We start from the raw sequence: 26,761 nt of genomic DNA, 5'->3' as shown, positions 1-26,761 counted from the left end.
CTGTTAATACACCATGCATAAAACACACGACGTATAGAAGGACGTATAAGAAGGATGCTATTGCTCATCAGCATTGACGATATCATATTCTCTCTCTCTGTGTGTAGTCTGATATATTTCTCCGACGGGTGTGAGAGGAGGAGGAGGGATGTTTTCGTCCCTTCCCCTCATCTATCGACCATACTGTAGTATAGAGTAGGTAGTACTCTGGCTGGTAGTACTCCTCCAAGTAGTTACTCCCCCTACTATAGATAGAGTACTACACCAACACTACCTAGGCACACCGTCTTACTCCCACTGCCTTACCCCCACTGCCTTCCTGTCTCACTCTGACGACGTGCTGCTATTTCGTAGTATATGCAGTGTGGTGTTCCTCTCTTCGTGCTATCTATAGTATAGCAAGTACAGTTGGAGACGAATTGGGTGTCGCCGGTTCACTTAGTTATATTTGACGGGTTCCATTTCCAGACGCTTGTGGCTGTGCACCCTGGATGTTTGTACTCCAAAGGTACCATATATGCCTGGCTCTCTATCTTCCATCTTTCAGTTATACTCGCATTCATCTAACCGACCCCTAGTTATCTCAACAATAGCGTATGATATCAGCTCTTAAAATGAAAACTATCAACTTGCTTGTGTTATCGGCTCACTTGTGCCTTACGCTATATATAAACCTTTCCCATCTAGATCAGGATTAGAGCTTACTCCCAAGAGCGCTGTTCTGACATAAGCACTTCGCCGAGTTTGTAGATAGGATTTGATAGAGTTAATTATAACTTCCAGATAAGTCTTGCTGTGCGCTCTTTTCTTTTCTCTAAAACGCGTTTTCCATCATGGCCCGTAAAACAGCATTGGTCATTGGAGCCAGCAAAGGTGGCATCGGCGATGCCATCGCCCAAGAATTCCTCCACAAAGGCTGCCGAGTCTTCGCCACAGCGCGAAGTATCTCGAAAGTCGAGCATCTCCAACAACTCGGCATCGAAGTACTCACCCTCGACGTCACCTCCTCCAAGTCAATAGATGCTGCGGCTGCGGAAATCACGAGACAGACAGGAGGGTCGTTAGATACCCTGGTCAACAGTTCCGGGCTCGGTAGGTAGACTTTCAATGGACGGTTGTCGAGAGTAACTAACGACAACACTCCAGGATGCCCTTTACCATTGTTAGATGTCGACGTCAACGTCTCCCGAAAGATATTCGACGTCAATGTCTTTGGTCTCCTCGAGACGACCCAAAAATTCTCTCCCCTCCTGATTGCTGCTAGCGGCACGGTGGTCTTTATCAGTTCTGTTGCTGGCATCAGTCCTTGGGCATATCACGGTTAGTAAAAACTGAACTTTACACTTACTATTATTAAAAACACTATTTGACACACTATTACGCAAATATAGGCATGTACAACGCTAGTAAAGCGGCCGTTAATGCTATTGCCCATACATTGGAGCTGGAGCTTTCTCCCTTTGATGTTAAAGTCATTACCGTCATGACAGGCTCTATAAGAACAGGCTACTTTGACAACCAGCCTCCTGCTATCCTTCCTCAAGGTATGCCTCTTATTTTTATACTTTGGATTCAAAGCCACTAAAGAGGGTTTAATTAATACCTTACAGGCTCCCTTTACATGCCTATAAAGGAGATCGTGGACCGCCATACCTCTGGCGCTGAATTACCCAAGAGGACACCGCCTGAGGAGTACGCCAAATCTGTCGTTGCTAATGCGATGAGCGCAAATCCAAGGACACGGCTTTGGAAGGGTGTGAATTCCACTATTGTTTGGTTCATTGCCACTTTCTTCTGGCATGGCGCCTTAGTGAGTTTGATTGATTGGTCTCGTAATAGACTGACAGACATCTAACAATTTGTATCAGCTGTTGGCATTCGCTCCTGCGGCTGGCGTGTCGGTTTTGAAAAGTAAATTAAGGGCGTTGAAGAAGAATAAAACGTCGTGAAATCTTTTGTGTTTTTGTTTTCTACAGGGAGAAGATCGTATACATTAATGAAGAAATAGCAAATGATAAAACATCTTACTAAATACTCTGTTGTCACAATACTATAATGATATCTTACATCCATCGAGGCTAGAAAAGAACAGTTCTAATCAATGTACCTCCACAGTACATGTATCTCCAAAGCCACAACAAGCCACACAGCCAGCTCCCCTCTATCCATTTTATGCACCCCCCCATCCCATTGCCGACCAACCACTCACACGCACCGCATTGGCGGTACCACTACTACCACTTCTACTACTAACACTAAGTACTACCACTACAACCCTCACCACCTCACGTCCCTCGGAGATCTGGGGAACTCTCGCCTACCTACCCATATAGGGTGTGTACATGCTTGTGCTTGGCTCTGCGTGTGTGGGGTAGGAAAAGGAAGGGGAGGGGAGGACGGGGATTCGGGTAGAGGAGAGGACTGTGCTGGGAGGGAAGGGGGAAACCCTAATGTCAGTAGTTGTTGGTTGTTGTTGTCTTTTTGTCTGTACTCCGAATATGCGGAAAGTAAGGGTAGAGGGTTGAGGGTATATTAGGGTTGAGTATATTAGGGTATCATATCCCTGGACAGCAATTTGTGAGAGAGCTGGGTAATGGGCGTCTTCACTCAGATATGACAGTCACTCTGTCACTGCTAGGGTCAATCGATCAATCGATCAGTCCATCTAGCACGCACTCCAGTATATACCAATTACCAATCATCCAGTGTGCGATGTCCGATATACCACTACCAGCGGCTCCAATACCAGTCAACCAGTGTGCGATATCCGATATACCACCATTACCACAACTACTACCAGCGGCAATACCAGTCCCAGAGCCAGCCAGTGCCAGTCAGACCCAGACTGCGTCCGCCTAGCACTTATCTCCAGTTATCCCCAGTAGGTTAGCCGCACGCACCACACACACCACCCACCACCCACCACGTTACACCGGCCCTTCTCTCCCCCATCCCACTCTTTTTCCCTCTCTCCCTCCTCCCTTCTCCCTTCTCCCCCTCCCCCCATTTCCCCAATCCCCCTTCCCTTTCTTCTCCTCAACCCGCCGTACCCAGTACCAACCCCCTCTGGCAGGTGGGGTAAAGAAAAGTCTTAGCCTAGCTTCGACTTTCTGCGCTGGTTGAAGTAGCAGGTACATACACCTAGCATCCCAGCATGTGATAAAATATACCCGGCCGGCCGTCTTGTGTTCGTTCGCTCCTTCTTCTTCTCTTACCTTACCCTTCTTTCCTTGCTATAATTCTCGTCGTTACTGTCTTTTTCCGTCGTCAACTCTTTTACTCTTTTTTTAGGGGGGGTCGTCAACAGGCACACATATACACACACACACACAACGCCTTTCTTTTTCCCGGTGGGTGTTATTTCGTGGCGTATAGTGAGTGTGCGTGGTGTTTAGGCGGGTAATATGCTATCCGTTAATGAAGGGATGATGAAGGGAGCAGGAGAACAGCCACCACCACCGCCCAGCCATACACCATCTATCTAAAGAAAGAAGTGAAGATCTATCTCACACACTCACACTCACGACTATTTCTCCGCGGCCGCCTGTTTTTGTGCGTTGTGGTACATACAAGACAGTATATATATGCACAGTCAGTTCCCCCTTCGTCAGTCGCACTGACATAACTAACTCCAACTTTGAGTGTGTGTGTGTTCGCATACCCCCCTTCGTACCCCGTAACAAAAGCAAAGCAAAGTACCAAACACCACCACCACCAACAACCCTCAACGCCCCACTCTCCTCCTCCCCCTCCCCGCACCACCGACACTAACTGTACTGTTGTACTACTGTTGTGCACAAAAAAGAGAGGTACCGGTACATACTAACAACCGACGATACCCATCCCCCCCCCATCCCACCCAAACCACACAACAAAAAAACTTTCTCACATGCGAGAGAGCCGCCGCCGTGCCGGCACGAACTCGGATCTGGCAACGTCGGTTTTTGGAGATGCGGCGGTACTAAGGTGTTGGGTCTACTGGACCGGGTTAGTATCTGGGTTTAGCATCCGGGTTAGCATAGGAGGACGCAAGATGGAGCGAAGATTGGGTGCGGAGATGTGCTGCCGTTGGGGAGAGTTGTACTGGTACATCCATCCATCTGCTCTCTCTGCTCTTGCGTTTACCAATTCCTACGATTCTCATCTACCTACCTACCTACCTACCCTCCCTACCTACCGACTCCGTGCAGTTAAAACACCTGCATACGAGCGGGACCGAACTGGTGGACTGTCTACCTTTCTAGTTAACCCCCGAGATCAAAGATCCATACCCTACCATACTGCACGATGTCATCCCCTCTCCTCCCCGCAACCCTATATCCCCCGACCGACGACCCTCGCATACAGAGTGACGTGACGTGTGTGCCCGCACATGTCTGAAATTGGAGAACCCGGACCCAGACCTAGACCCGCGCTGCTCTTGGCAGCCGAACCCAGAGGTACGGGAGGACGCGGGGTGTGTTGGAGAAGGGGTGAGTGAGGTGTGCTGTGACCCTACGATGTGATGCGGAACGAACTGTTTGTTGGGTAGATGGGTGATGGATAGGATAGGGTGGGCTTGGGGAGATGAGGGGTGGGTAGATGTGATGTGATGAGGATCCAGGCAGTTGGTGGTGGTGGTAAATGCGGCAAATGGGTATTATATATCTACAAACAAACAACTAACCTCCTTCTATCTACAACCGCCCCCCTCCCCCTCTTCAATCCCACCGCCCCCATCTATCAATCCATCTATCCATCTATCTACAACTCCTCCCCCCTCTCCCTAACACCATTAGAACCCATCCCCTCCTCCGCCCCCGTCCCCACAAACGCCCTATTAACAAACACCTTCCACGCCCTCTCGCTCTTCTTTCCCTTTCCCTTCTTCCCCTTGTTCTTGCCCTCCGCATCCACGCCCTCTCCGGATTTAGGTTCAGAGCCAGAGAGCCAGGACCATGCTTTATCTACTAGTCCCGCTTCCTCCTCGTCGTCCTCGGCATCGACTTCGGCATCCACCTCGGCATCATCAACTTCGGCAAAACTCGAAATCCCCCCCTTCGCGCGTCCAATCCTATGCGCCAGCCCCAAGAAACTGCGCACCGTCAAGTCGGGGAGCGCAAACCCCTTCGAGTCGTTGAAAGTGGTGTATTCGATCTCGTATTTGAATTCCCCACCATCTCCCTTTGGTTTGTCTTTCCCCCCCCTGCCTCCTTTGCCGTTCTTCCCTTTGCCGTCTCCTGATACATCCACACTATTGGAATCAGCAACAGCGGCGGCGGCATCAGCGGCGGCTTCAGCCTCAGCGATGCGGGTGAGGTTCGCAAAGTACTGTGTGTATCCCGTCCATGAGAGGGGTTGGGGGGAGTATGCTGGACCTGGGGGTGAGCCGCGGGGTGGTGGAGGTGGGATCTTCAGGTCGGGGTGTTTGGGTTTGCGGTGCTTCTTCTTGTTCTTCTTCTTCTTGTGTTTTTTGCCGTCGGTGTGTGCGTCTCCTCCCTCCTCTTCATCCTCGTCATCAGAATCCTCCTCCTCGAACTCCCCATCCTCATCCTCATCCTCATCCTCATCCTCATCCTCCCCAGGCAACCTCCACGACGTAGCAGTAGCCCTCTCCTTCACCTCCCCCACCCCCGCATCAAGCCCACTAACATTATACTCCACGACCCTCAACGATGGGAAATAATTCGGCACCACACTCGGACTCACAAGCGACACCTGATACCGTTCCGCCCACTCCCCCCCCATCCTCTTCAGCGCCCTCTTCCTCTTCTTCCTCTCGCCCCTCCCCTCCCCCTCCACCTCTCCCGCCAGCGCATCCCTCGGATCCGGGACCTTCGCGAACCCATCCCTCAGCTCTTGGAGATACTCGTCGACGGAGGCAATCGCAACATCTCCTCCCATATCCCCAATCGCCCACCCCTCCACCGCCTCCTCCCCTGGCGTCCCCATCAGGGCTTTAACACCCTTCTTCCCCTTCTGCAGCAGGAAATGGTCGATATTCATATGTCCCCACGCCCCTCCCACAACCACATCCCTATACCTCTCCACCCACACCACATACCGTCCCCAACAACTCTCATCCCACAACTTCTTCCCCCCCGTCCTTGCAGGCGGCACATGTCCCATCAGTATCGCCTTGACACCCCTATCCCGCATGAACCCAAGCTGAATCCCAAGCCACTCCATCTGCTCCCACCCCGGCTCGCTCTTACTCGCGCACCCATCAACACCGCTGTTCCGCTCGAAGAAATACAGCGTATTCAGACTCACGACCGCGAGGCGGCCAGGGATAACCTCAACCGTGAACCAGCCCCCGCGCTGAAATCCGTGCCGCTGCACTTCGGGGATGAAATGGTGCCATACCCTGCCGTAAGTTTGTAACCACTTATTCGGACCCCCGAGCAAGATATTATGCGGCAAAATATCATTATTTCCCAGCGTCGGCACAACCGGAACACCCTTGTCCGCGAACGCCTCGCGAAACGCATCAGCGAGCTCGGTATTGGCATCTGTGATCTCAGCAGCGGTACGCGGGATTTGTTCGTCCCTGTCGTGGCGCGCGGAGTCGCCGGTCCAGATCACGAAGTCGACGGCGGGGAGGTGGGCGTCGATCCAGGAGAGGGTTGCGTTTACCAGTGTGGGGGGCGAGTCGCAGTCGGAGAGGGGGGTGCCGTAGGGGAGGGAGGGGCCGGGGGTGCGGTGGCAGGTTGTGAGGGAGGTGTGTGGTTTGTAGTAGGGGTCTGGGTGTAGGTCTGGAGGGGTAGGGTTAGCTGAGGGTTTTAAGGGTTTAAAAGCAATGGTGATGACGACGACGACGGTGATGACGATGCTGTGGGAGACGGAGGGAGAGAGATAATCGTACCTGTAATATGCAAAAACCTCCCAGTCAACTTCTTTCCCTCCTTCGCGCTCGCGTGCCCTCCTCCTTGTCCACCGATAACAATCTGCCCGCCATCCCCCTCCTGCCTCGCTCCAACACCCACCGCCGCAACGGCCGCAGCGAGGATCGCAAGAGTGCGCATATCCAATCACACCAGCTCCGGTCTCATATCCCTAATAAATAAAAAATTACCCAATACACAGCCGTAATCCGCAGCCATATGAACACAGTAAGAAAGTTTCCGTCGTCGTCGTCTCGTCAGTGTCGTGTGTTCATCACCCTCAAAAATCAAGCCGCCCCTCAACCACATCTTATCCCCAAATTTCACACCCACCTCGCCAAGCAAACACCACCACCACCCACACACGCACTACCCCGAATCAAGCACGACCCTGCCCCCTCACGTCATGCAGCGCATCAGCGGCCGCACCGTACCACACCACATACCCCCACACATGCACTAGCGGCATCCTCCCTTAGCGAGTACCGTAACAGCAACTGCGCACATGTCCGCGGCGTGGATGGTGATATGTTCGCACCTGAGATCGCGGGATCGTGTGTGCGCTGCTATTTCGGGGGACCGTGGGGGAGTGATGGGGATATCATGGGGGGCACGCACACACTGGTGGTCTGGATGCCGTACGCACGGGGTCTAGGGCGCTCAGCACGCGCTTTTGGGAGGGGGGAGTAGGGATGGTACACATGATATCGCGTTGCGCGCGTGTTTGGGTCTTTTACAACGTCGCTGTCTCTTCGTTTCCGACTTCTAAAAATCGGCAGCTCTTCCTCTCCTACGATAACAGCGAGAGAAAGTCCAGGTAAGGAAGGCGTGCGTGCGTGGTGGGATCCACGATATGGGGCGAAAAACAAAATATGTGTTCCAGGGGAGACAGCAGGGTTGCATGGGGGCGGTGGAGTATGGGATGGATTGGATGGATGGGCGAGAGAGAGCTGAGTGCGTGATTTATGTGGATTCAGCCTCATCGCTGGGTCTGGCCAGAGACAGGAGGGGAGGGAGGATGCTTGCTGAGGAAGTGGTGAGTTGTGGTACCCTGCTGGATGGCTTGGGGTACGACGTGATGGGTAGGTAGGAGTTGTGATACTCTGGTCATCATCATGGCGGAGGGGGAGATGTACGAAAAAAAAACAGTTACAAAAGCAAAGCATCTCTCATTGATCTTAACATATATAAATAATCAGTTTTTTCTATAATCCCACCCATTCCATTCCATCCGATTTCAATATCCCATATTCCATCCCCAAACATCCCCCCCTCCAATCTCCCAAAAAACTCCCAATCCCCCCAACGCCATCCACCCCCCTCCAACACCAACGCACAGCAAAACACCCTTCCCACTCCTCTAACCTACGTACTCAACAAATCCCTAACACTCATCCCCCTCGGCCTCTGCGCCTCCGGCCCCGCCCCAGACTCCCTCCTCCCCTCCCTCTCCCTCTGCTCCCCCATCCTCCAATCCCCATTCAACATCATCAGCGCGACAGTAGCCGTCTCCTCCTCCGCCATCGGCCCCAGCGCCGGGCTCGTCAGCGCCGAGCTCGCCGCACTCCCCAGCCAGGACGGCGCACCGGTGTACGTCTGCGGCCCGAACGCAGGGGACGTGGACGACGAGTGCGAGAAGCTGTATGTGCGCTGGAAGTCCTCCGGGGCGCGCAGCGGTGGCGATTGGGATGGTTGTTGGTGGGGGACTTGTGGTTGCTGGGTCTGGTGGTGGTGATGATGCTGTTGTTGCTGTTGCGCGGATTGTTGGTCGAATGCGGGAGGCGCGGTGGTCATCTCGGTGTCTGTGTGGGAGGCTTCGGAGGCGCCGGAGGAGGAGGCGGCGTAGGAGTGTGGTGCGATGGAGGTTGATTCGCGGCGGCTGGCGATGGTGGGGGTGTTGACGCCGTTTTGGGATTTGAGCTGCGCGATGCAGTCTTCGAGGTAGCGCACGTATTCGATGCTTGCCTGGTGGATGGGTTAGCCTCGTGTGATAATGAACAATCCCGTCAATCTGACGGCAGTAGTAATATGGTATAGCTCACCTGTAGAATAGCAAGCTTGTGCATCTCCCCCTTGCACGCGGGGATCATATCCTTCAGTACCCCAAACTCCTCATTCATCTTGCTCCGCCTCCTCCGCTCAATCAGGCTATGCGCCGTCTTGCGCGCCATCTTACGGCCCGCAGCGCTCGTCGCGGAGGGCGGCTTGCGCTTGCTTGCCGCTGCGGTCTTGGCGGGCTGCTCGTCGGCGGACGCCGCGGTGGAGGGCGCAGCTGAGGGCTTCATCTGGATGATCTTGCGGGTGCGCGTGGGTGGGGGGGGCAGGTCGAATGGCTCTGCGCCCTTGGCAGCGCTGGATTCCGCAGTGGAAGTGCGTTTCCTGCCGGTCGAGGCTCTGGGTTTGGCCGCCGGAGCAGGCTGCGCGCCAGACATGGGCGAGTGCGGGTGGTATGAGGAGGAGGACGAGGCGGCAGACGTGCTGGAGGGCCGCGAGTCGAAAGTTAGAGCAGGCGGAGGGAGCTCAAAGGACATCTGCGAGGAGATAAAGTGGGAGCCATCGCGACTTTTGAGGTCGGTCGAGGAGGACGGTGTGGGGGGAGCCGTGGGACGGGGCATCCTCGACAGGAATGAGGGCGAGGGCTTGCGAGCTGGGTTGCCTGGTGGTGCTTGGACGTGGCAAGCGATCGCGTGCTCAGCAGGCGATCGATCGACTGGAGCGATAAGGCGAGTGTGACTATGCGAGGCGAGCGGTGCGGTGAGAAGATAGCAGAAGAGAGAAATGATAAACAGATAAACTTGAGCTTTTGAATCTCGAGATATATGATGGAAATGAGGAGAAAAGAGAGAGAAGAAAAAAGAGAGAAGAGAGAAACGGGAAAAGAAGACGGGGAGGGGAGGAGGGAGGATTATCTGTCTTGTGAGGGAGGGAGGAAGTGACTATTGACTGTAGTATGAGAGAGCACACAGTGGCAGTGGCAGTGTACTTGACAGTATACTGGACATGTTATCCACCCACCTGTGACCATACCATTTGATACACTCGTGTGAGGTGCAAGGTACACGCGTGGACAGTGAAATGTCTGAGGAGGAAGAGGTACTGATGGTCCATGCCTCTGGTAGTTGGACGGTAACTCGATGGCAGTCCGTGGTAGTCGGTGGTAGTCGTGGGTAAGTCGATCGTAGCTCCATAGCCCTCCAGGGCCTCACCATGTGCTCTGTTGTCAGCTCGTTGTTGCTTCACCCTGGAAGCACGCGACACTTCGTGGGCAAACCAGTGGTCGATGTGGTCGGTGTTGGTCAAAGTGGTCGATCCAGGACCGTTGTGAAGGGTTTTGGGTTAGAATTGGCCAATGAGGGGGAGATATGGGGAACGTGGAGAGGGAATTCTTTGTCGCATCCCTCACCAAAATCTGGGCTGTGGATAGACTGTGGGCTGTGGGCTATGGGCTGGACTTGGTCTGTTCTCACCCTGGGACTTGACTTGACTTGTGGGATGCCCACGGGGAAATAGTCATGCCTTTCACGTGCGTGGAGTAGAGTAGGTTGTGAAATAGTATAATAGTAAAATTTAAAGAACAGTATACTGTAGAATGATCACCCGGCGTTGTTCGTTCTGGACTTGAAAGTGTGATTGATAGAGCTACATGGCAGGCGACAGGGGCACAAGGGCAGAAGGGGATAAGGGAAAAGGATACTGCCGTCGCTTGGGAAATCGGGGGAAATCCTTATCTCCCCTGTCACGCGACTTGAGTCTGGGATTTGGAATTGGCGTGGGGGATGAGCAGTGTCATGTGATTAGAATCAGGTGATTTGGTTTTAGCTATATCACGTGATTTAAAGATCTATTGTCAGGTGATGGCCACACGATAATATCACGTGAGTCTAATGTGTTAGGCTAGTCACGCGACCTTCTCCCTAACATCACGTGTTTCCCTACCAACCCCTGTCATAAACCACTTCTCACCTTCTGCCCGTCAACCAGGCGAAGACATCTCGCATTCATAACGGAGGGGGTGAAATTGCCAAATCAGGCAAGCACGAACCTGCAAGGGTCACTGCCACTCGCCCACAACGCTTGTCAACCAGGGGCCACCAGTGCGGGGTGCATGCACGTAGGCAGTTCTCCGTACAACAACAGGCACTCTCGAGCAATACAGCCGAGAACGACAGGATAGGTAGGTCCAGGGGACGAAACTCAATAATAACCACGCGTGCAATATCCAGGCCGTCCGAGTATTGCTTTCTCCTAAGTTAAGTTGTATGCGGATATTCTGGCTGCGGTATTATTACAGGAGCAAGGAAGGAGTGCCGCGGGCCTGGCTGGGGAATGAATGGGCTGGATTGCACTATACGGTACGGTACTGTCTTGTCGGTATCGGGATAGGTGAGTCTGGATGGATGGATGGGCTGTGGCGGTTGCACCTGATGAGAAGAGATTGCATGGAGGTGATGTGGGAGAATAACCGTTGATATTGGGGAATATTGGATTTGGGGATATATTGATATTACGCTGCTGCTGCGATGCCATGTCGCGGGGTTTTATTTACTTCCCAATCTCGGCGAGAGGGCTAGATTGCAGATATTCTGATATCTGTCCTGACGGGGGGTAAAGCCATGGAGAGTGCGTTCCTGACAGGCAGATTTGGGAATGCAGGTCTGGCCAGGGAGGGACAGGGGATTTTGGTTAAGAAGGTTTGGATCGTCCGGGTTCTTTTTTTTTTTTGTTCTTGGAGAAGGATAAGCAAAACGCAGATATCAGATCTTCGCTCAAGCAAGAAACAGACCATCACAGACTCATTCAATTGACACAGTCAAAATCCTCAAACACATCTCACCACCAGCTCTCACCACCAGCTCTCACCTCATCACCACCACCACCAACCACCAACAACCAAAAAAATGCACCACCCCACCCTCCTCGCCCTCCTCACCCTCTTCCTCACCCCCCTCGCCCTCGCAGACGCCTGCGTCGAATCCGGCCCCGCCGCCGAAGTCACCGCCGTCTCCTACTGCTGCGCCAAAGTCTCAGGGACGTGGTACCAATTCTACCCCGTGCAGGCTATCTGCGTCATCCCAGAGGGGTCGCTGGACAAGTATAAGAAGTGTGTTGCGTATGTGCCGGGGGCGGCGAATCCGACGTGTATTCCCGGGCAGGGAGAGGGGTTGGGGGGGGGAGTGACGTTGACGACGACGGAGGCGCCGAGGACTACTATTGTTGGCTAGGTTAGGGGAGAGAAAGGGGGGGGAGGGGAGGAGAGAGGGAAACGCAGGGAGGAGATGAGAGAGATGACAGAATTTCAGAGAGGAAGGAGAAGTGCGGTACTATGGCAGCAGAAGCAAGAAAGAGAAGTCGGAGGTGTAGTAGTATGAGGGGAGCGGACAGGCAGTGGATTGTACATTTCCCTAAAAAGGAAAGCATTTGCAGTTCTAAAACCCAGTTCCTCGCAATGATCAGACAACCTACCCATCCTAATGATCTACGCATTTCTCCTGCTGATCTCCTCCAAACTCCTTGTCCTTTACACATCTCTCCTGCTGATCTCCTCCACCCCCCCTGTTCCCTAACCTCTTCCCTCCAGTTCGCCCACCCACAGACTTTCCAGAATACTTGGCACCAGCAAACTCGCAGTTCAGATAATTTAATTTACCACGAGTGAACACACTGTTCTCAAGGTATTACGGTTACTATACCTCCCCACCACGAGGCGGACATCAACGCGTACAATTGATCCCTCCTCCGAATCTCATCCCCCGGCTCGGCGTGATAAGAGCCGGGGAACGGCATTATAAGACAAGGGCATCTCGCCGACCTTCGCGAGTGGCCGGTCACGTCTTTAGGCTGGAGAGAGAGCGCAATCTAGACCGGTATTCCCCGCGGCGAGGAAGGAATGGAATTTTGTCGTCGGTTTTGCGGAAATTGGGGAGTTCATTAAAAGTGGGAGGAGGAGTAAGATGGTGGGCGAGAACGGTGGTCTGTTGAACCGAGCTCGTGGAGCTTGTCGATCGCGGTTTGTGATCGTAGCGTCGTCCTAGCTGATAGAAGCTTTGAGCTTTTTCGAACGTCAGTGTAGTGGATCCTGGAGTAAGCCGTGCTTTTTTGGGGCAGGACGATGTAGAGTTATTGTCTGAGGAGTTGATGGAAAATTGAAGGGAGATGGAGATACTTCCTAATTCGGTGGTAGATAATATAATAACTTTAAGCCGGGTATTGGGAGGTGACTTAGAGTATATTAGTACGCCACAATATTTATTCGTATATATCCTCTCGGTGGTCATTCTATCTGGTGGTGTCCGATTTATTGATTATTTATATTATTGTGGTCGTATAAGAATATTGCATCTGGAGTTGAATAAATTCACATTACGAGAAATTATATATTACGGTAGTGAGCGGGAAAATAAACCAAAATATATTACAATTACGCGAAATACTACAAACAATGCACTAACCATAGAATGTGCCATTGACCTGCATCTCCGGTAGATATCAGTCTAGGATATCCCGAACCCTCTACTCTAGCCCAGGAATGGAAAATACGAGTTCTAGACCATGGGCTGCATCACTCAAAAATATTTGACATGTATGCCATGATACAGTTTGCATCTTTACACAATGTTTGTTTCCATTATGTCGCCTGACTACATGACAAGCTTTGCCGCCAATATATACATTTTGGCCTCATTCGACCAGTCCAGTGCTGACTTTCCCTCTATCATGATTCATTCCACCTTCTATTTACATTCCGTACGCGATCATCACACCTTTTCATGCAGACGATTCTTCAACCTTCTTCCATTCTATTCCTCCCATTTCGAATCCTGTTCGATGAATGAAAAAATTGAGATATCCCGACCGGCTACCTTACCCAGGCAGTCCGCTCATCCCCAGATCGGCCGCCCAGTGCTGAACCCACCAATTCTCGGCGTAGGCAGCTTAAACTGCAACCCGACATCCCTCCTCAACTTATCACCCAGAACAGCCAAAGCCTTGACAGCCACAGACTGATCCAGCGCGCGCGCCGGGAACACAACTAGCGCGACAAACATCGCATGCCTCCCAACATCCCCATAGAACTGCAAGAATCGCTGCTCCGAGTTCTCAATCATGGCCTTGAGCACCGTGTACTGCGTATTCGAGGCCTCCTCCGGCGGCGTGTCGACGATGCTGGCTAATGTGCGCCAGTAATTCGAAGGCGACCACGGATTCTTCATCTGCGTCTTTGAGAAATCCCGTAGTGCGATGGCTGCGTATCCCGCTCCAAGGCCCGTCATGCGCGTGTTGTGCACCTGATCACTAACCCACTGTCCACCATCCTTCTTCCATCCCAACCGCGCGCGTCCCTCCTCTGTCTTTTCGTTGCCGCGGAGCCCGAAGAGGACCGGGCACGAGACGCGCATCTTGCACATCAGGATGTCGATGAGAGATTCGTTGCGCCAGACGAAGTCTTTGTTGGCGAATATGGAAACGGCGACGACGCCGATCGGCTCGGCTGCCTTTGTTGTCACGCCGGCTTCGTCGATGAATTGGGCGACGACGGCTTTGGCGAATATGTTCATGAGGTAGATGAATAGCGCTGGGAGTTCGCCGTTGTTAACTGCTCCATCCACTGGAGACCTGGGGGTGACCGTGACCATGTTTGGGTCCACGGGGGGGCTTTGGAGACCTCTGAGCGACTCGAGAAGCACGCTGTGAATCTTGCCTTTCTAAAGAATGTATAAGCTGCCTGTTTAAACTATGTGATCCAAATTTAATAAACTTACGGGTATCGTCGTTGCTCCCCTCCCGCTCGTAAGCTGTCCGACAGACTTTCTAATTTCGCGGCGCATCTCGCCAGTCTTCTTTTTAAGCGCTGGGTCTTTCTTGCCATTGTCGATAATGAAGTGGCGCAGACGTTTTAGGTTTTGGTGTATTTCGAGGTATCTCTGTGCTCCCGGGAGGATGTATGGTGGGGGTTCGGTGCTTATCGTGATAGGCGCAGCTGCAGCTGGTGCTTGTGTCGCAGCCACGGGTTGAGCTTGGATTGTAGATGGAGCAGGTTGTAGTGTTTGAGGCGCTTGTGGCACTGCTACCGGCTGTGTCACAACTGGCGCAGCTTGGGGAACAGCGGCTTGCTGGGGAGCTTGTGGCTGCGCAACTGCCGCCGCAGCTTTCTGGGGTGGTTCTGGAGTCGGGGGAGTAGGTGGCGCTGGTGGAGGAGGGGGCGTTTTCACGCGCGGAGGAAGCTCGGGGATTGGTACTGTCTTCTTGCGCAGTTCGATGATTCGGGCGCGGTCGTCTGCGAGTTCTTGTTCAAGTCTCAGGCGCTCTTTCTCTTGGCGCTCCTCTTGTAACAATTTCAACTGCGCCTCTCGCAGCTGGTTGTTTTGGAATACGCGGATAGCTTGTTCGCGGACACGGTTGTGCTCTCTCAAAGCAGTGTCAAGGAGGTTCTCGTGAACTGCCTCGGGGCTCATTGAATGGCCATCGGGACTGGGAACCGAGCCGAAGGAATTGAAGAATCCTGACCTGGGCGGGGTGCCATCGACCGACCCTCTGAAATGAGCCATGTCGGCAAACCGAATTTGTTGTCGTTTGCCGTTGTGAAAGATGTGATGTAGTTTCAATGAAGGTGAGGGTCCGTAGGTGAGGTTGTTGGCGTCCCTTGTTAGAACGCGTTTGGCACAGTCTCAAAAAGGCGGCAGAAATGTGGGACTAGGCAGACTATAGTGTGAGGGCGGTGTATCACGTGCCACTACCCCATTCACGCCCAACTTGGAACACAGCTACCAGCTTACATAATCACATTTTTCCACTTTAACCCTGTAAAGTTGAGTACGGAGTAACCTGAAAGGCAACTAAGCCGCTTTCAGTTACGAAACAGGTATGTGAGGTAAACCCCATACCTCCCGTACCGCAGGCAAGAACGTATCCGACCACAATCCCACATCCGCCATCCAAACCTTCACTTTCTCTTCCGTCATAGCACCTTCCTTCCTTCCTCAATACCACTCCTTCCACAGATACTATCCATCTTCATCTTCAGAGTCACTCCTTCAGAGCTCCAGATTCTATCCACCCCCTCCTTTTGCCAGCTATCCAAACAGCTGCCAAATACGTCACCAAATACAATCAATACATTCACACTTCACTTGGACAAGCTATCAGGATCGTCAATTCGCAACATATCTCAGAACTCCATCATGGAGCAGCAACCGCAGCAGCCGTCCAGTGGCGTCCTCGGCCCAACTGGCCGAAGGCTTCATATTGCCCATCGCAGAAGTCCTTCAGAGTTGACCCCCCTTATGAGCATGTTCTCGTCTCCAGGCAGTATGTCATTCCAGTCTTTGTCGTGTGCGCAGGGGCAACTTAGCTGTCTCTAGCCATCAGGCAGTCCCTTTCTATTACAAATACGATAGAGTCACTAGCTAACATCTCTCGAAACGTAGTGGAACAACTTGCCATCCAACAACAGATTGAATTGCTACAGCAACAACAGCAGCAGATCCAAGCTACACACCAGCAGTATGTTAACATGGGAATGATTCCGCCAACGCAGCACCTGCCTCCTGGTGGCGGTTTCAACCCCCTACAGCAGCAACAAGGGCCGAATATGCCTCCACAAAATGCATTTCAATTTCCAAACCAGCTTCAACAGCAACAATTGGGTGTGCCGATGGGAGCTCCGACACAGCCATTGTCACATCGCCGAAATCAATCAGCAATGCCAAATATGGGAATGGGCCCTCCCCCAGCGCCCTCATCAGGCACTTCGGGGACGGGTTATAATGATTACAATCCACAACATGGGCGGGAGAACCAGTCTACACGCGGAGGCCGTGGAGGTGGCCCGCCCGGCGGTGGCCACCAACGCCGCCACTCGCTCGCCTTACCCGAGGCCAAGAAAGCGGCGGAGCTGGCCCAACAAAAACGGACTACGTCTGGCTTCCAGTTCCCAATCCCAGGGGCAGCTGGTGCCGCTCCTGCAGCTACCGATGGCACCAGCCCATCGGATGACAAAGCAACCCCTCCACCACAACCTACAAGCACGTTCCCTGGTACTTTGAATGTGCGCGGCGGCCGCGGTGGAGCCCACGGGAGAAGCCAGAGTATGGCTGTCGGCTCTGCTGGCCGTGGTGCTGGCTCCATGCGTGGCGGCGGTTCCTTCCAGTTCCCAGCTGCCACTATCAACGAGGGCGCGGCTGCCAACCAAGGTACAGACTTTCAGCGTAAGGGTAGTGCAGGACACGCTCGAAACTCATCCAGAAACTTTGAGGGCAATTGGAGAAATCAAAGCATCTCGGGGGGTCCTGGTCAGCCACAAGACCAACAGGCTCAGATGGGTAATTTCGGCCAAGGCCAAGGCCTTCCTCAAGCCGGAGGATTCCAACCAGGCCACCGCAACCGCGGAAGCGTTAATCAGCCTATGGGATCCGTTGGATCTTTCCAGTACAACGGACAGCCACAGTTGGTACAGCTTCCTCAGGGCCAGATGGCTCTGGTACAGCAGCAAATGTTCCCTGGCCAACAGTTAAACCCACTGCAGATGAACCAGCTTCAAGCTTTGCAGGCGGCCCAGATGAACAACCAGCATATGGTTAACATGCAGGGTGGCCAGCACGGTGGACAGCAGGGCCAAGGGCAACAGCAACAACAGCAGCGCAAGACACTCTTTACTCCTTACCTTCCGCAAGCCACTCTTCCAGCATTGCTTGGAGATGGCCAGTTAGTCTCTGGTATCCTTCGTGTCAACAAGAAAAACCGCAGCGATGCATACGTATCGACTCAAGACGGCCTCTTGGACGCCGATATCTTTATCTGTGGTAGCAAGGACCGAAACAGAGCTTTGGAAGGCGACTTAGTCGCCGTCGAATTGCTTGATGTTGACGAAGTGTGGGGTCAGAAGCGCGAGAAAGAGGAGAAGAAGAAGCGCAAGGACATCACAGACACTCGTGGCGGTTCCAACAGTGGCAACGCAGAGAGGTCTCACCGTGATAATTCCAATGGTGACGATAACTCGAATACTGGCGAAGGCGGAATCCGACGCAGAGGTAGCTTGAGACAGCGCCCAACTCAAAAGAAGAACGATGATGTTGAGGTTGAAGGCCAAAGCCTTTTGCTTGTCGAAGAAGAGGAGGTTAATGACGAGCAGAAGCCATTGTACGCTGGCCACATCGTTGCTGTCATTGAACGTGTCGCCGGCCAGATGTTCTCAGGGACTCTTGGTCTCCTTCGCCCTAGTAGCCAGGCCACCAAGGAGAAGCAAGAAGCCGAGCGACAAGCCCGTGATGGCAATTCTGGGCGCCACCATGAGCAGAGGCAGCAAGATAAGCCAAAGATTGTGTGGTTTAAGCCTACCGACAAGCGTGTTCCATTGATTGCTATTCCGACAGAGCAGGCACCAAGGGACTTCGTAGAGAAGCACCAGGACTATGCCGACCGTATATTTGTCGCATGTATCAAGCGCTGGCCTATCACTTCCCTCCATCCATTCGGTACTCTCGTTGAGATGCTGGGTAAGATGGGCGAACTGAAGGTGGAGACTGATGCCCTATTGAGAGACAACAACTTCGCATCGGACGAGTTCTCTGATGCCGTTATTAGAAGCATCAATCTCGATGAATGGTCTCTGGCCAAGGAGGATGAAGCTGCCATTGCTTCTCGTCGTGATTTCAGGGACGAGAAGGCCTTCACAATCGATCCTAACGGCGTCAATGAGTTGGATGACGCAATCCACATCAAGGGCGAAGTAGATGGAAAGATTGAAATAGGCATTCATATCGCGGATGTTGCTCACTTCATCAAGGCGAACTCGCTTGTTGACAGAGAGGCTAAGAAGCGTGGCACTGCAGTTTACTTGATGAACAGGTCGTGCAACATGCTTCCACCCAAGATCGCAAGCGATGTATGCTCTCTGATCCCAGGAGAGGACCGCCTTACAGTTAGTGTTGTCTTCAAAGTCAACACTCTTACTGGAGCGGTGGCCGATGATGATATTTGGATTGGTAAAAGTATCATCAAGAGCACTGGCAAGCTTTCTTACCGTGAAGTCGATGCTGTTCTTTCAGGTCAAGGAAACGTCAAGCTTGACGGCATTAGTGATAAGGATATTCAGATACTGCAGGTTAGTACATTCATCCCAATGCTTACTCACTGACCATTACTAACTCTTTTGAAAGGCTGTTTCCCGGAAATTCCGTGAAGCTCGTCTGGGCTCGGAGGGTGAAACTATTGCGCCCCTGCGGCTGATGTACCAGCTCGATGATGAGAATGTCCCAGTCGAAGCCAACATCTTCGATTCTACGCCTTCGCATGAGCTGATTGAGGAGCTTATGCACAAGGCCAATACCTACGTTGCTCAAAAGATTGCTCACGGACTTCCTGAGAAGGCACTCCTCCGCCGACAAGGGGCCCCAAACCCCCGTAGGCTTCGGACATTTGCTGATCGCATGACCGCTCTTGGGTACGAAATCGACACCACGAGCAGTGGTACGCTGCAAAACAGTCTTTTCAAAGTTGACGACTCCGAGATCCGTAAGGGAATGGAGACTCTTCTGGTCAAGGCCATCCCTCGTGCAAAGTATTTCATTGCAGGTAGGACTTTGGAGCACCTCCACCCTCATTATTCTCTCAACCTTCCGCTGTACACTCACTTCACGAACCCGTCTCGTCGTTACGCAGACATTGTTGTCCACCGCCAACTTGAATCTGTGCTGTCGGAGGGCAAGATCGAGTATAACGAGGACATTGACGCTCTTGTCAAGGCCACCGAGTCGTGTAACACCAAGAAGGACTCCGCGCAGAATGCTCAGGAGCAGAGTGTCCACATTGAGTCTTGTAGAATCATGGACAAGAAGAGAGAGGACCTTGGTGAGGACCTCATTAGCGAGGGCATTGTCCTCGCCGTCTATGAGTCCGCATTCGATGTCCTGATCCCTGAATATGGTTTCGAAAAGCGTGTCCACTGCGATCAACTGCCACTGAAGAAGGCCGAGTTCCGCAAGAATGAGCGAGTCTTGGAATTGTACTGGGAGAAGGGCGTTCCATCTTCGGCGTACGTTCCTGAGGATGAGCGCCCAAGACCCGGTGTCTCTCAGCGCACCGCCAATGCTAGCCTTGCGGCTCGCGAGGCGGCCGTGGCTGAACGCGCAAGGAAGGATCGTGAGGAGGCCCAGCGTAAGCAGATGGAGACTGGAACCATGTCTACTGATGCCGTTGACGCTCTCTTCGACGATGACGATGATGACAACGTTTCTGATTTGGCGGAAAGCGTTCAGGGCGTCTCCCTCGGGAACCGACCAACGCAGAGCGTTCCACCATCGCCAACCAAAAACTCCTTGACTGCAAGCGGCGACCTTCACCGAACTCGTTCAGACTCGAAGGTGCCTATTGCTGAGTCTGCGTCAGCTAAGACCAGCAACAAGGAGAAGTATCTGAAGTTCTTCTCTTTGAGAGAAGAGAACGGAGAGTATATTCAAGACGTGAAGGAGATGACCCGTGTGCCTGTCATCCTGAAGACTGATCTCAGCAAAAGCCCTCCGTACGTCCTTCTCTGCTATGCTCTCATTTTGAACCCCAAACTAACCCTGTTGTAGTTGCCTTACGATCCGCTCTCTCAACCCGTACGCTCTTTAAATGGCGTAGCCTGCCTCAACTGGCCATACAATAACGATTCGCGATAACTATTCGCCGTCCACTCGTTCATACCATACACCCCCGCGCTGCGTACGATGCGACGCGGGCGAATTATTAGCGCTCGTTTACAGAATGGCTGAACCAAACACTTGTTGTCTTGCCTATCTTGGAGGAAGGCAGTTCAAGTTTGTCAGATAGGGATGGGGTAGACAGCCGGCCATACTACTGAGTTTGGGCTTGGGACGGGAGTGGTGGAATAAAGCAATGTTGGCACAATATGGTGTTATGGAAAACGTCCATAGCAGGTGCCGTACTCTGGTCTTTCTCGCTATTAGCGTCGTGCATTTATACAAAGTAGCTTAAATTCAGTATCTCTGTTAGTCTCGCATCAACTTAATCTCTAATCAATCCAAATTGACTAGCCACAATTGGTCCCAAACTGTTCGTTCTGGATAAACTGTTGTGCTGGATAGACCATCTGCCGCCCGGGTAAGTGAACCTTCGGATGAAAAGTGTTCCAGGGGCCCGTATGGCCAGTCAATCCTCTTTGTCCCGTGTGTCGTAAGCTGTCAAGAGACTTGGCGACAAGCCTCAAATGTGAATCAAACCGATATAAAACACCGACTTTGGTGGGTCTCAGATACGGCTCATCACCGATCCGTGGTGTCAGGGACCTACACGCACCTTCAGGGACCTCTAGGGGACCACAGGGGCCACCAAGGGCCACCTGCAGCCCGCCTAATTGGCCACAGCCCCCACTATCATGCAAGGCTGCCCACATCCCAAACAAGGCTGACACATCTGACCGCGTGCAACCTCATCCGACCACATCTGAGGCCATCCGAGTTTCACGACGCCAAACGTCACCGCCGCGCTCGAGCTGTCGCAGTAGTGCTCGCTGCTTAATGCTTTCGTCTGCACACCTGATTGGCTGGGTGATTAGAGTTTGTTCGCATGCGCGCGGCCTGGCAAAACAAATTGCGCCCGTTGAGGGTCCTGAGTGGCTGTTTATGAGGCCATCGTGGGTATTGGGGACGGAGAACGGAAGGTCGTCGTTCCTGAGGCCAAGGAGCTAAGAGAAGGGGATGGGGGTCGTGAGAGAGGCCGGATAGAGCGAGGGGTCTCTGTTCCGGGCTGGGCGGTAGGCTTTAATGGGGGTGCTCGCCCATATTTGTTGGAGGTTCTTTTTCTCTCTCCTCGTCCGTCTACACATCGTCGTCACTCATTCTTTGCGATCTCTCCAAACATTTTCGATTCTGTCCAAACAAGCGCTGGTTCTGCTTTATTATTATTATTATAAACCTTACTCGACCCATTTTTTGACACCTGACCTGAGTCCTGTATACAATCTTTTTTTCTGAGAATCAAACGGAAGCTGGTCTTGTTATAACATTAATATTTTTAATATTCGAGAAAGAAGAGAAAGTTGTTGCTCAACGCCGGTCTATCTACTATACACTCGAATACTTCGACGTCTCCATCAACCTACCTACAGCCACATTACTCAATACAATCCCATCTCTCTACCTCAATATGCCTAGCTTCAAGACCCTCGCCTCGGCCGCCACTCTCGGCCTCGCTGCCTTCGCCGCCGCCCTTCCCTCCGGCTCCTACAGCACTCTCAGGTCCCGCGCGCTTTCCAATGATCTTGCCACCGCAGCAGGCATCAGCGATGTCGACATCCTGCAATTGTTCGTTCCTCCTTCCCCCTATTCTTCTCCGTCCACCCACTAACACTTCCCAGCGCCCTGACCCTCGAATTCCTCGAAGCCGAATTCTACCGCACCGGCTTCGCCAAGTTCCCCGACTCCGACTTCGCCGCTCTCGGCCTCACAGCTGAGGATCTCGTATCTCTCAAGCAAGTCGGCGCCACCGAGCAAACCCACGTCACCACCCTCCTCGCCGCCATCTCCGCCCAGGGCGTCAAGCCCGTAGCTCCCTGCACCTACAACTTCGGCTTCACCACCGCCGCCGAGATGGTCGCCACCGCCTCCGTCCTCGAAGCTGTCGGCATCAGCGCCTACCTCGGCGCCGCCCCGCTCGTCGCCGCCCCCGCCATCCTCACGGCTGCAGGCAGCATCCTTACCGTCGAGGCGAGACATCAGACTCTCATCCGCACCCTCACCAAGGTCGCTGCGGTGCCAAACCCCTTCGATACCCCTCTCGGCACCCGCGCTGTCTTCTCCCTCGCTGCGCCGTTCATCACTGCTTGCCCTGATGGATCGAACCTTAAAATCACCCCCTTCCCCGCTATGACTTCCACTACCCCCGCATCCGCCATTGTCGCCGACGCACAACTTGCTGTTGCCAGCACCGCGCAGGGCGCAACGCACTGTGCGTTTGTCAATGGTGGCGCGCCCGGTGGAGCTGTTTTCGTGCCATTGACCGGAGGCAACTGCCAGGTTCCCCAGATCTTGAAGGGTGATGTGTTTGTTTTCCTTGCGAGCGCAGGACCAGCGACGGGTGTGCTCACGGATGATATTACGGTTGCTGGACCGATGGTGGTGCAAATCTCGTAGAGCGAGATGCGCCACTGGGGGTATGGGGGAAGGTTAGATGTTACGTAGGGATAATGGAGGATTTTAGTGTGTTAGATTTTGGAGTTGGCAAGGCGGGAATTATACTTCTTCTTCTTCTCAGTATCTAATGTGCCAAAGTGATTCTATACATGTGAACTATTATTAGGGGAAGGCGTTTGTGTATTGCTGTGATAACTGAAGTCAAAAAGGGAAGGAGCATCCCATTGGTTCCTTCCATTTTTCAGGTTATGTAAGGGACATAGAGGGAAGGAGCGATGGGCATAGCTACGGCGAGGGAATGGGGGAAGGAGCAAAGCACGGGTGCACTGGTCGTGTGATAACTGAAGTCAAATGGAAGGAACCTCCCATTGGCTCTTTCCTTAAGGATTATGTAAGTCACATAAAGGGAAAGAGCGATGGATATAACTATGGCAAAGTAATAAGGGAAGGAGCAAACATAAACCTGAATAAAAATACATGATACAGTATGTTATGTTGTGATTTATAACCCCAAAGTATTTTCCCTCCCATCAAACACCAACACCGGGGTACCACCTTCCGCACACGATCTCCAACCTCTCCAACCCCAACAAAAAACAAAACACTACTTACCTAACTCCCCCCTCCACCCCCCAACACCTGCACAAATCACATCAACGCACCACGATCACCCAATCCATTTTTCCCATTTTTCCCTCTCATCGTGAGATGCAGTGTTTTTTTGGGGGTTTACTTACCTAAAAAGTGCGGGGTCGCTTCCCCACTTTCACCCCCCTGATTACGTCTGCATCGTGCAGCTGCAGCCGCGACAAGCCGCGCCCTGCGGAATGGGGAAGGGGGGAAGGCCCACTCACCGCTTTTAGAGAAGGAGCTTATATTATAAGTAAGTTGGGGGCGCGCACTTGGGGATTGATGCCTGGGTGGGGGTGAGTGCACTGTACGACGAGGCGGTTCTATCGAGGTCGAAGAAGTCCAGGCGCGGCGAAATGGCGCGAGGAAGGAATGGCAGGGTCACGCGAGGAAGCAGGATGGCACAGCAAAAGGTAATTTTTAACTTTTTTCATGAAATTCGTAAGCTATGTACAGAGGACGGATCTTGCAAAGACCCCAGCCCCCAGCGCTGCCCCGCACGCGCAACGACAAACTCTTTCATGCATTCTATACATTTCCCATTTCTTTCATTTCAGATATTCCCCCAGCCCCAGCAGCGTGAAAGCAAGTTGATATCATCCGCAAACCCAGCGCCGACCCAAACTCGCAAAAAAAGACATGACAAACACGCAAAAAACGCAAGACAAACAATCGGACAGTGTCTAGACGACAAAGCATCTACCACCAGTCACCCTGGTTGTGCATGGCGTCGGCGACCTTGAGGAAACCGGCGATGTTGGAGCCGGCGACGAGGGATGGGAACTCGCCCTCGGCGCTGGGGACGTACTCCTGCGCGGTCTTGAGACCGTTCTGGAAGACATCCTTCATGATGTCCTTGAGCTTGTTGTCGACCTCCTCGGTGGTCCAGCTGATGCGCTGCGAGTTCTGGGCCATCTCGAGTCCGGAAACAGCGACACCACCAGCGTTGGCGGCCTTGCCGGGCGCGTACCAGAGAGCACCGTTCTTCTTCTCCTTGCGGGTAGCCTCGAACACGTCGATGGCCTCCTGGGTGCAACCCATGTTGGAGCCCTCAGCGATGAACTTAGCGCCGCTGGCGACGAGAGCCTCGGCCTCCTCCTTGGAAACCTCGTTCTGGGTGGCGCAGGGAAGCGCGATGTCGACCTTGACGTGGGTCCATGGGCGGGCGCCCTCGATGAACTCGTACGAAGCGGACTCGAACGAAGACAGCGACTCGCGCTTGACCTTCAGGGCGGCAATGGCCTCGATATCCTCGGGTGTGAAGTACTTGCCCTCCTTGGCAATCAGCGAACCAGCAGAGTCGGACAGCGACAGAACGGTGGCACCGAGCTCAATGGCCTTCAGCGCGGCGTACTGGGCGACGTTTCCAGATCCAGAGATGGCGACGGTCTTGCCCTTGAACGAACCCTGGCCGGCGTACTCAATCATGTGGTCGACGTAGTAGACGAGACCGTATCCAGTGGCCTCGGGCCTGATGAGAGATCCACCCCAGCTTCCTCCCTTGCCGGTCAGGACTCCCTCCCACTTGTTGCGGTGCGCGCGGTAGGCGCCGAACAGCCATCCGATCTCGCGGCCGGACACACCGATATCACCAGCGGGAACATCAGTGTACGCGCCAATGTGCTTGCTCAGCTCGCGCATGAAAGCGACGCAGAACTTGCGGATCTCATTGTCGGACTTTCCCTTGGGGTCGAAGTCGGCTCCACCCTTGCCACCGCCGATGTTAACTGTTTCATGACGTCAGCGCTCTGTTCTTGGAAAAAGTTGGTCTCGCTCCGGTTTCCGCCGAGTGGCGAAGCGGGTCACGTGAGAGTGGGGGCTGCAACTTACGACCGGTGAGAGCGTTCTTGAAGATTTGCTCGAATCCGAGGAACTTGAGGACAGACAGGTTGACAGTGGGGTGGAAACGGAGTCCACCCTTGTATGGGCCGAGAGCACCGTTGAACTGGACACGGTAGGCGCGGTTGACCTGGGGCTGGAGCTTGTCGTCTTCCCAGACGACGCGGAACTGGATGACACGCTCTGGGATGGAGACGATCTTCAGGGCGGTCTTGTATTCGGGGTGCTTCTCGAAGAGGGAGGAGTGCTCGAGGGTAGAGGCCAGCTCTGAGGGGGAAAGTCAGTTACAATTCGATTTTTCCGGGCGATGGAAGAGGCATTGATTGCGGGTGGCGATCTGGGCAAGTGTGAGGAGGCAGGCTGGGTGGGACATACCATTGTAAGCCTGCTCGAACTCGGGCTCGTGTGCGAGGTTAGACATGTTGATTGAGGGTTGGTTTGGGAAGGTGAGATAAAGTTGTAAGTGAGGATTGATGTCTCTCGATTGTCCGTCTCTATAATATCACGGGTTGGGTATATGGCAGGTATGTCAATGGAAGAGAATAGTTTTTGGTTTATGGATGAGAGTGGACAGAGGAGGATGAAAAGAAGAAAGAAGATGGTTGTGGGAAGTCTTGGTCTTTTTATCTCCTTGGAGCCCTTAGGAGGAAGACGGAGGGAGAGGACAAGAGCGTGGCGGGTTCGGTGGGGTAGCTCCGAACGGAAAGGGTAGGGGGGCAAGGGGGGGAGTGTGGGTGGCAGAAGTGAGTGGGGAGCTTGATTTTGTTTTCATTGCAAGGGTTTGGGTCTTCTATCTCTCCAAGATAGGGCCTTTTCGGTCGAGTAACAGGCACGACTAAGAGAGAGACTTTGGGAGGAGGGCTAAGTCGGACTAACTCGACTAACAGGGTTCCGGTGTCGATCGGGGCAGTCCCCACACTCTATCCGCCGCGGCGGGTAAAAGTATCCGTTTGTCGGGTGCGGTTCGCCGTCGAGGGCGTTTTCGGAGGAAGGAGAGTGGAGGAGAATTTGGTGCTTGCTGTCGCCACCGGTAAGTGCTCGTGTCAGTGGTAGCTGTTTGGCTGTTGTCTGTGTATGCGTCTACCCGCTGCAGAAAGAAGGAATTTCTCCTCGGCGAGTCAAGGAAGAGAGAACACAGAACACACACGACACTGGACAAAACACAACAACAATGCAGTATCTACCGGTCTTCTCCCACGCATCCCCCAGCTCATACCCCATACTTCTACCCCATATCCCCCCATATCCCCCATCTACAACAAATACATACAATACATACAATATACGATACCGTATCCT

General features: G+C 53.1%; 8 protein-coding genes across 8 annotated transcripts; 4 read left to right on the top strand and 4 right to left on the bottom strand.

Annotated features, from left to right (window-relative positions):
- The first annotated feature begins 582 nt into the window (after positions 1-582).
- On the top strand, positions 583-2,032 carry VE01_06559 (uncharacterized protein). Its single transcript, XM_018276002.2, has 5 exons — positions 583-1,092; positions 1,147-1,320; positions 1,392-1,544; positions 1,611-1,810; positions 1,869-2,032. The coding sequence occupies exons 1-5, from the start codon at positions 834-836 to the stop codon at positions 1,947-1,949; spliced, it is 867 nt and encodes a 288-aa protein (XP_018129048.1). The 5' UTR covers positions 583-833; the 3' UTR covers positions 1,950-2,032.
- A 2,711-nt stretch (positions 2,033-4,743) lies between these two features.
- VE01_06558 (uncharacterized protein) lies at positions 4,744-7,190 on the bottom strand (the record flags this gene model as incomplete). The annotated part of the gene is made up of 2 exons (XM_018276001.2): positions 6,845-7,190; positions 4,744-6,734 (listed from the first exon to the last, which is right to left on the bottom strand). Exons 1-2 carry the CDS (start codon positions 7,002-7,004, stop codon positions 4,744-4,746), a joined length of 2,151 nt encoding a protein of 716 aa, XP_018129049.1. The 5' UTR covers positions 7,005-7,190.
- A 1,038-nt stretch (positions 7,191-8,228) lies between these two features.
- Positions 8,229-10,529, bottom strand: VE01_06557 (uncharacterized protein; the record flags this gene model as incomplete). The annotated part of the gene is made up of 2 exons (XM_018276000.2): positions 8,906-10,529; positions 8,229-8,828 (listed from the first exon to the last, which is right to left on the bottom strand). Exons 1-2 carry the CDS (start codon positions 9,476-9,478, stop codon positions 8,229-8,231), a joined length of 1,173 nt encoding a protein of 390 aa, XP_018129046.1. The 5' UTR covers positions 9,479-10,529.
- A 193-nt stretch (positions 10,530-10,722) lies between these two features.
- On the top strand, positions 10,723-12,480 carry VE01_06556 (uncharacterized protein). The gene has a single exon (XM_059463810.1). It carries the CDS (start codon positions 11,762-11,764, stop codon positions 12,083-12,085), a length of 324 nt encoding a protein of 107 aa, XP_059319580.1. The 5' UTR covers positions 10,723-11,761; the 3' UTR covers positions 12,086-12,480.
- Positions 12,481-13,477: 997 nt separating this feature from the next.
- On the bottom strand, positions 13,478-15,517 carry VE01_06555 (uncharacterized protein). The gene is made up of 2 exons (XM_018275998.2): positions 14,624-15,517; positions 13,478-14,566 (listed from the first exon to the last, which is right to left on the bottom strand). The coding sequence occupies exons 1-2, from the start codon at positions 15,407-15,409 to the stop codon at positions 13,742-13,744; spliced, it is 1,611 nt and encodes a 536-aa protein (XP_018129044.1). The 5' UTR covers positions 15,410-15,517; the 3' UTR covers positions 13,478-13,741.
- A 221-nt stretch (positions 15,518-15,738) lies between these two features.
- VE01_06554 (uncharacterized protein) lies at positions 15,739-20,898 on the top strand. The gene is made up of 4 exons (XM_018275997.2): positions 15,739-16,169; positions 16,289-18,963; positions 19,019-20,379; positions 20,435-20,898. Exons 1-4 carry the CDS (start codon positions 16,043-16,045, stop codon positions 20,472-20,474), a joined length of 4,203 nt encoding a protein of 1,400 aa, XP_018129045.1. The 5' UTR covers positions 15,739-16,042; the 3' UTR covers positions 20,475-20,898.
- A 372-nt stretch (positions 20,899-21,270) lies between these two features.
- On the top strand, positions 21,271-23,091 carry VE01_06553 (uncharacterized protein). The gene is made up of 2 exons (XM_018275996.2): positions 21,271-22,165; positions 22,219-23,091. The coding sequence occupies exons 1-2, from the start codon at positions 22,008-22,010 to the stop codon at positions 22,991-22,993; spliced, it is 933 nt and encodes a 310-aa protein (XP_018129042.1). The 5' UTR covers positions 21,271-22,007; the 3' UTR covers positions 22,994-23,091.
- Positions 23,092-24,036: 945 nt separating this feature from the next.
- VE01_06552 (uncharacterized protein) lies at positions 24,037-26,607 on the bottom strand. The gene is made up of 3 exons (XM_018275995.2): positions 25,838-26,607; positions 25,454-25,729; positions 24,037-25,350 (listed from the first exon to the last, which is right to left on the bottom strand). Exons 1-3 carry the CDS (start codon positions 25,881-25,883, stop codon positions 24,323-24,325), a joined length of 1,350 nt encoding a protein of 449 aa, XP_018129043.1. The 5' UTR covers positions 25,884-26,607; the 3' UTR covers positions 24,037-24,322.
- Between the last annotated feature and the right edge of the window lie 154 nt (positions 26,608-26,761).

Source organism: Pseudogymnoascus verrucosus (assembly GCF_001662655.1).
Source record: "Pseudogymnoascus verrucosus strain UAMH 10579 unplaced genomic scaffold scaffold_31, whole genome shotgun sequence".
In the NCBI taxonomy this organism is placed as follows: Eukaryota; Fungi; Ascomycota; class Leotiomycetes; order Thelebolales; family Thelebolaceae; genus Pseudogymnoascus; species Pseudogymnoascus verrucosus.
This window is presented reverse-complemented; position numbering and strand designations above follow the sequence as displayed.

Excerpts from the sequence above, each read along its gene's own strand:
- VE01_06553 (XM_018275996.2), top strand. The coding sequence starts at position 22,008 with ATGCCTAGCTTCAAGACCCTCGCCTCGGCCGCCACTCTCGGCCTCGCT. Across the intron at positions 22,166-22,218 it reads GATGTCGACATCCTGCAATT|CGCCCTGACCCTCGAATTCC; the intron begins GTTCGTTCCTCC and ends AACACTTCCCAG.
- VE01_06554 (XM_018275997.2), top strand. The coding sequence starts at position 16,043 with ATGGAGCAGCAACCGCAGCAGCCGTCCAGTGGCGTCCTCGGCCCAACT. Across the intron at positions 16,170-16,288 it reads CATGTTCTCGTCTCCAGGCA|TGGAACAACTTGCCATCCAA; the intron begins GTATGTCATTCC and ends CTCGAAACGTAG. Across the intron at positions 18,964-19,018 it reads AGGATATTCAGATACTGCAG|GCTGTTTCCCGGAAATTCCG; the intron begins GTTAGTACATTC and ends CTCTTTTGAAAG.
- VE01_06559 (XM_018276002.2), top strand. The coding sequence starts at position 834 with ATGGCCCGTAAAACAGCATTGGTCATTGGAGCCAGCAAAGGTGGCATC. Across the intron at positions 1,093-1,146 it reads GGTCAACAGTTCCGGGCTCG|GATGCCCTTTACCATTGTTA; the intron begins GTAGGTAGACTT and ends ACAACACTCCAG. Across the intron at positions 1,321-1,391 it reads CAGTCCTTGGGCATATCACG|GCATGTACAACGCTAGTAAA; the intron begins GTTAGTAAAAAC and ends ACGCAAATATAG.
- VE01_06555 (XM_018275998.2), bottom strand. The coding sequence starts at position 15,409 with ATGGCTCATTTCAGAGGGTCGGTCGATGGCACCCCGCCCAGGTCAGGA. Across the intron at positions 14,567-14,623 it reads GGGGAGCAACGACGATACCC|AAAGGCAAGATTCACAGCGT; the intron begins GTAAGTTTATTA and ends TACATTCTTTAG.
- VE01_06552 (XM_018275995.2), bottom strand. The coding sequence starts at position 25,883 with ATGTCTAACCTCGCACACGAGCCCGAGTTCGAGCAGGCTTACAATG. Across the intron at positions 25,730-25,837 it reads GTTCGAGCAGGCTTACAATG|AGCTGGCCTCTACCCTCGAG; the intron begins GTATGTCCCACC and ends TTTCCCCCTCAG. Across the intron at positions 25,351-25,453 it reads CAAGAACGCTCTCACCGGTC|TTAACATCGGCGGTGGCAAG; the intron begins GTAAGTTGCAGC and ends GTCATGAAACAG.
- VE01_06556 (XM_059463810.1), top strand. The coding sequence starts at position 11,762 with ATGCACCACCCCACCCTCCTCGCCCTCCTCACCCTCTTCCTCACCCCC.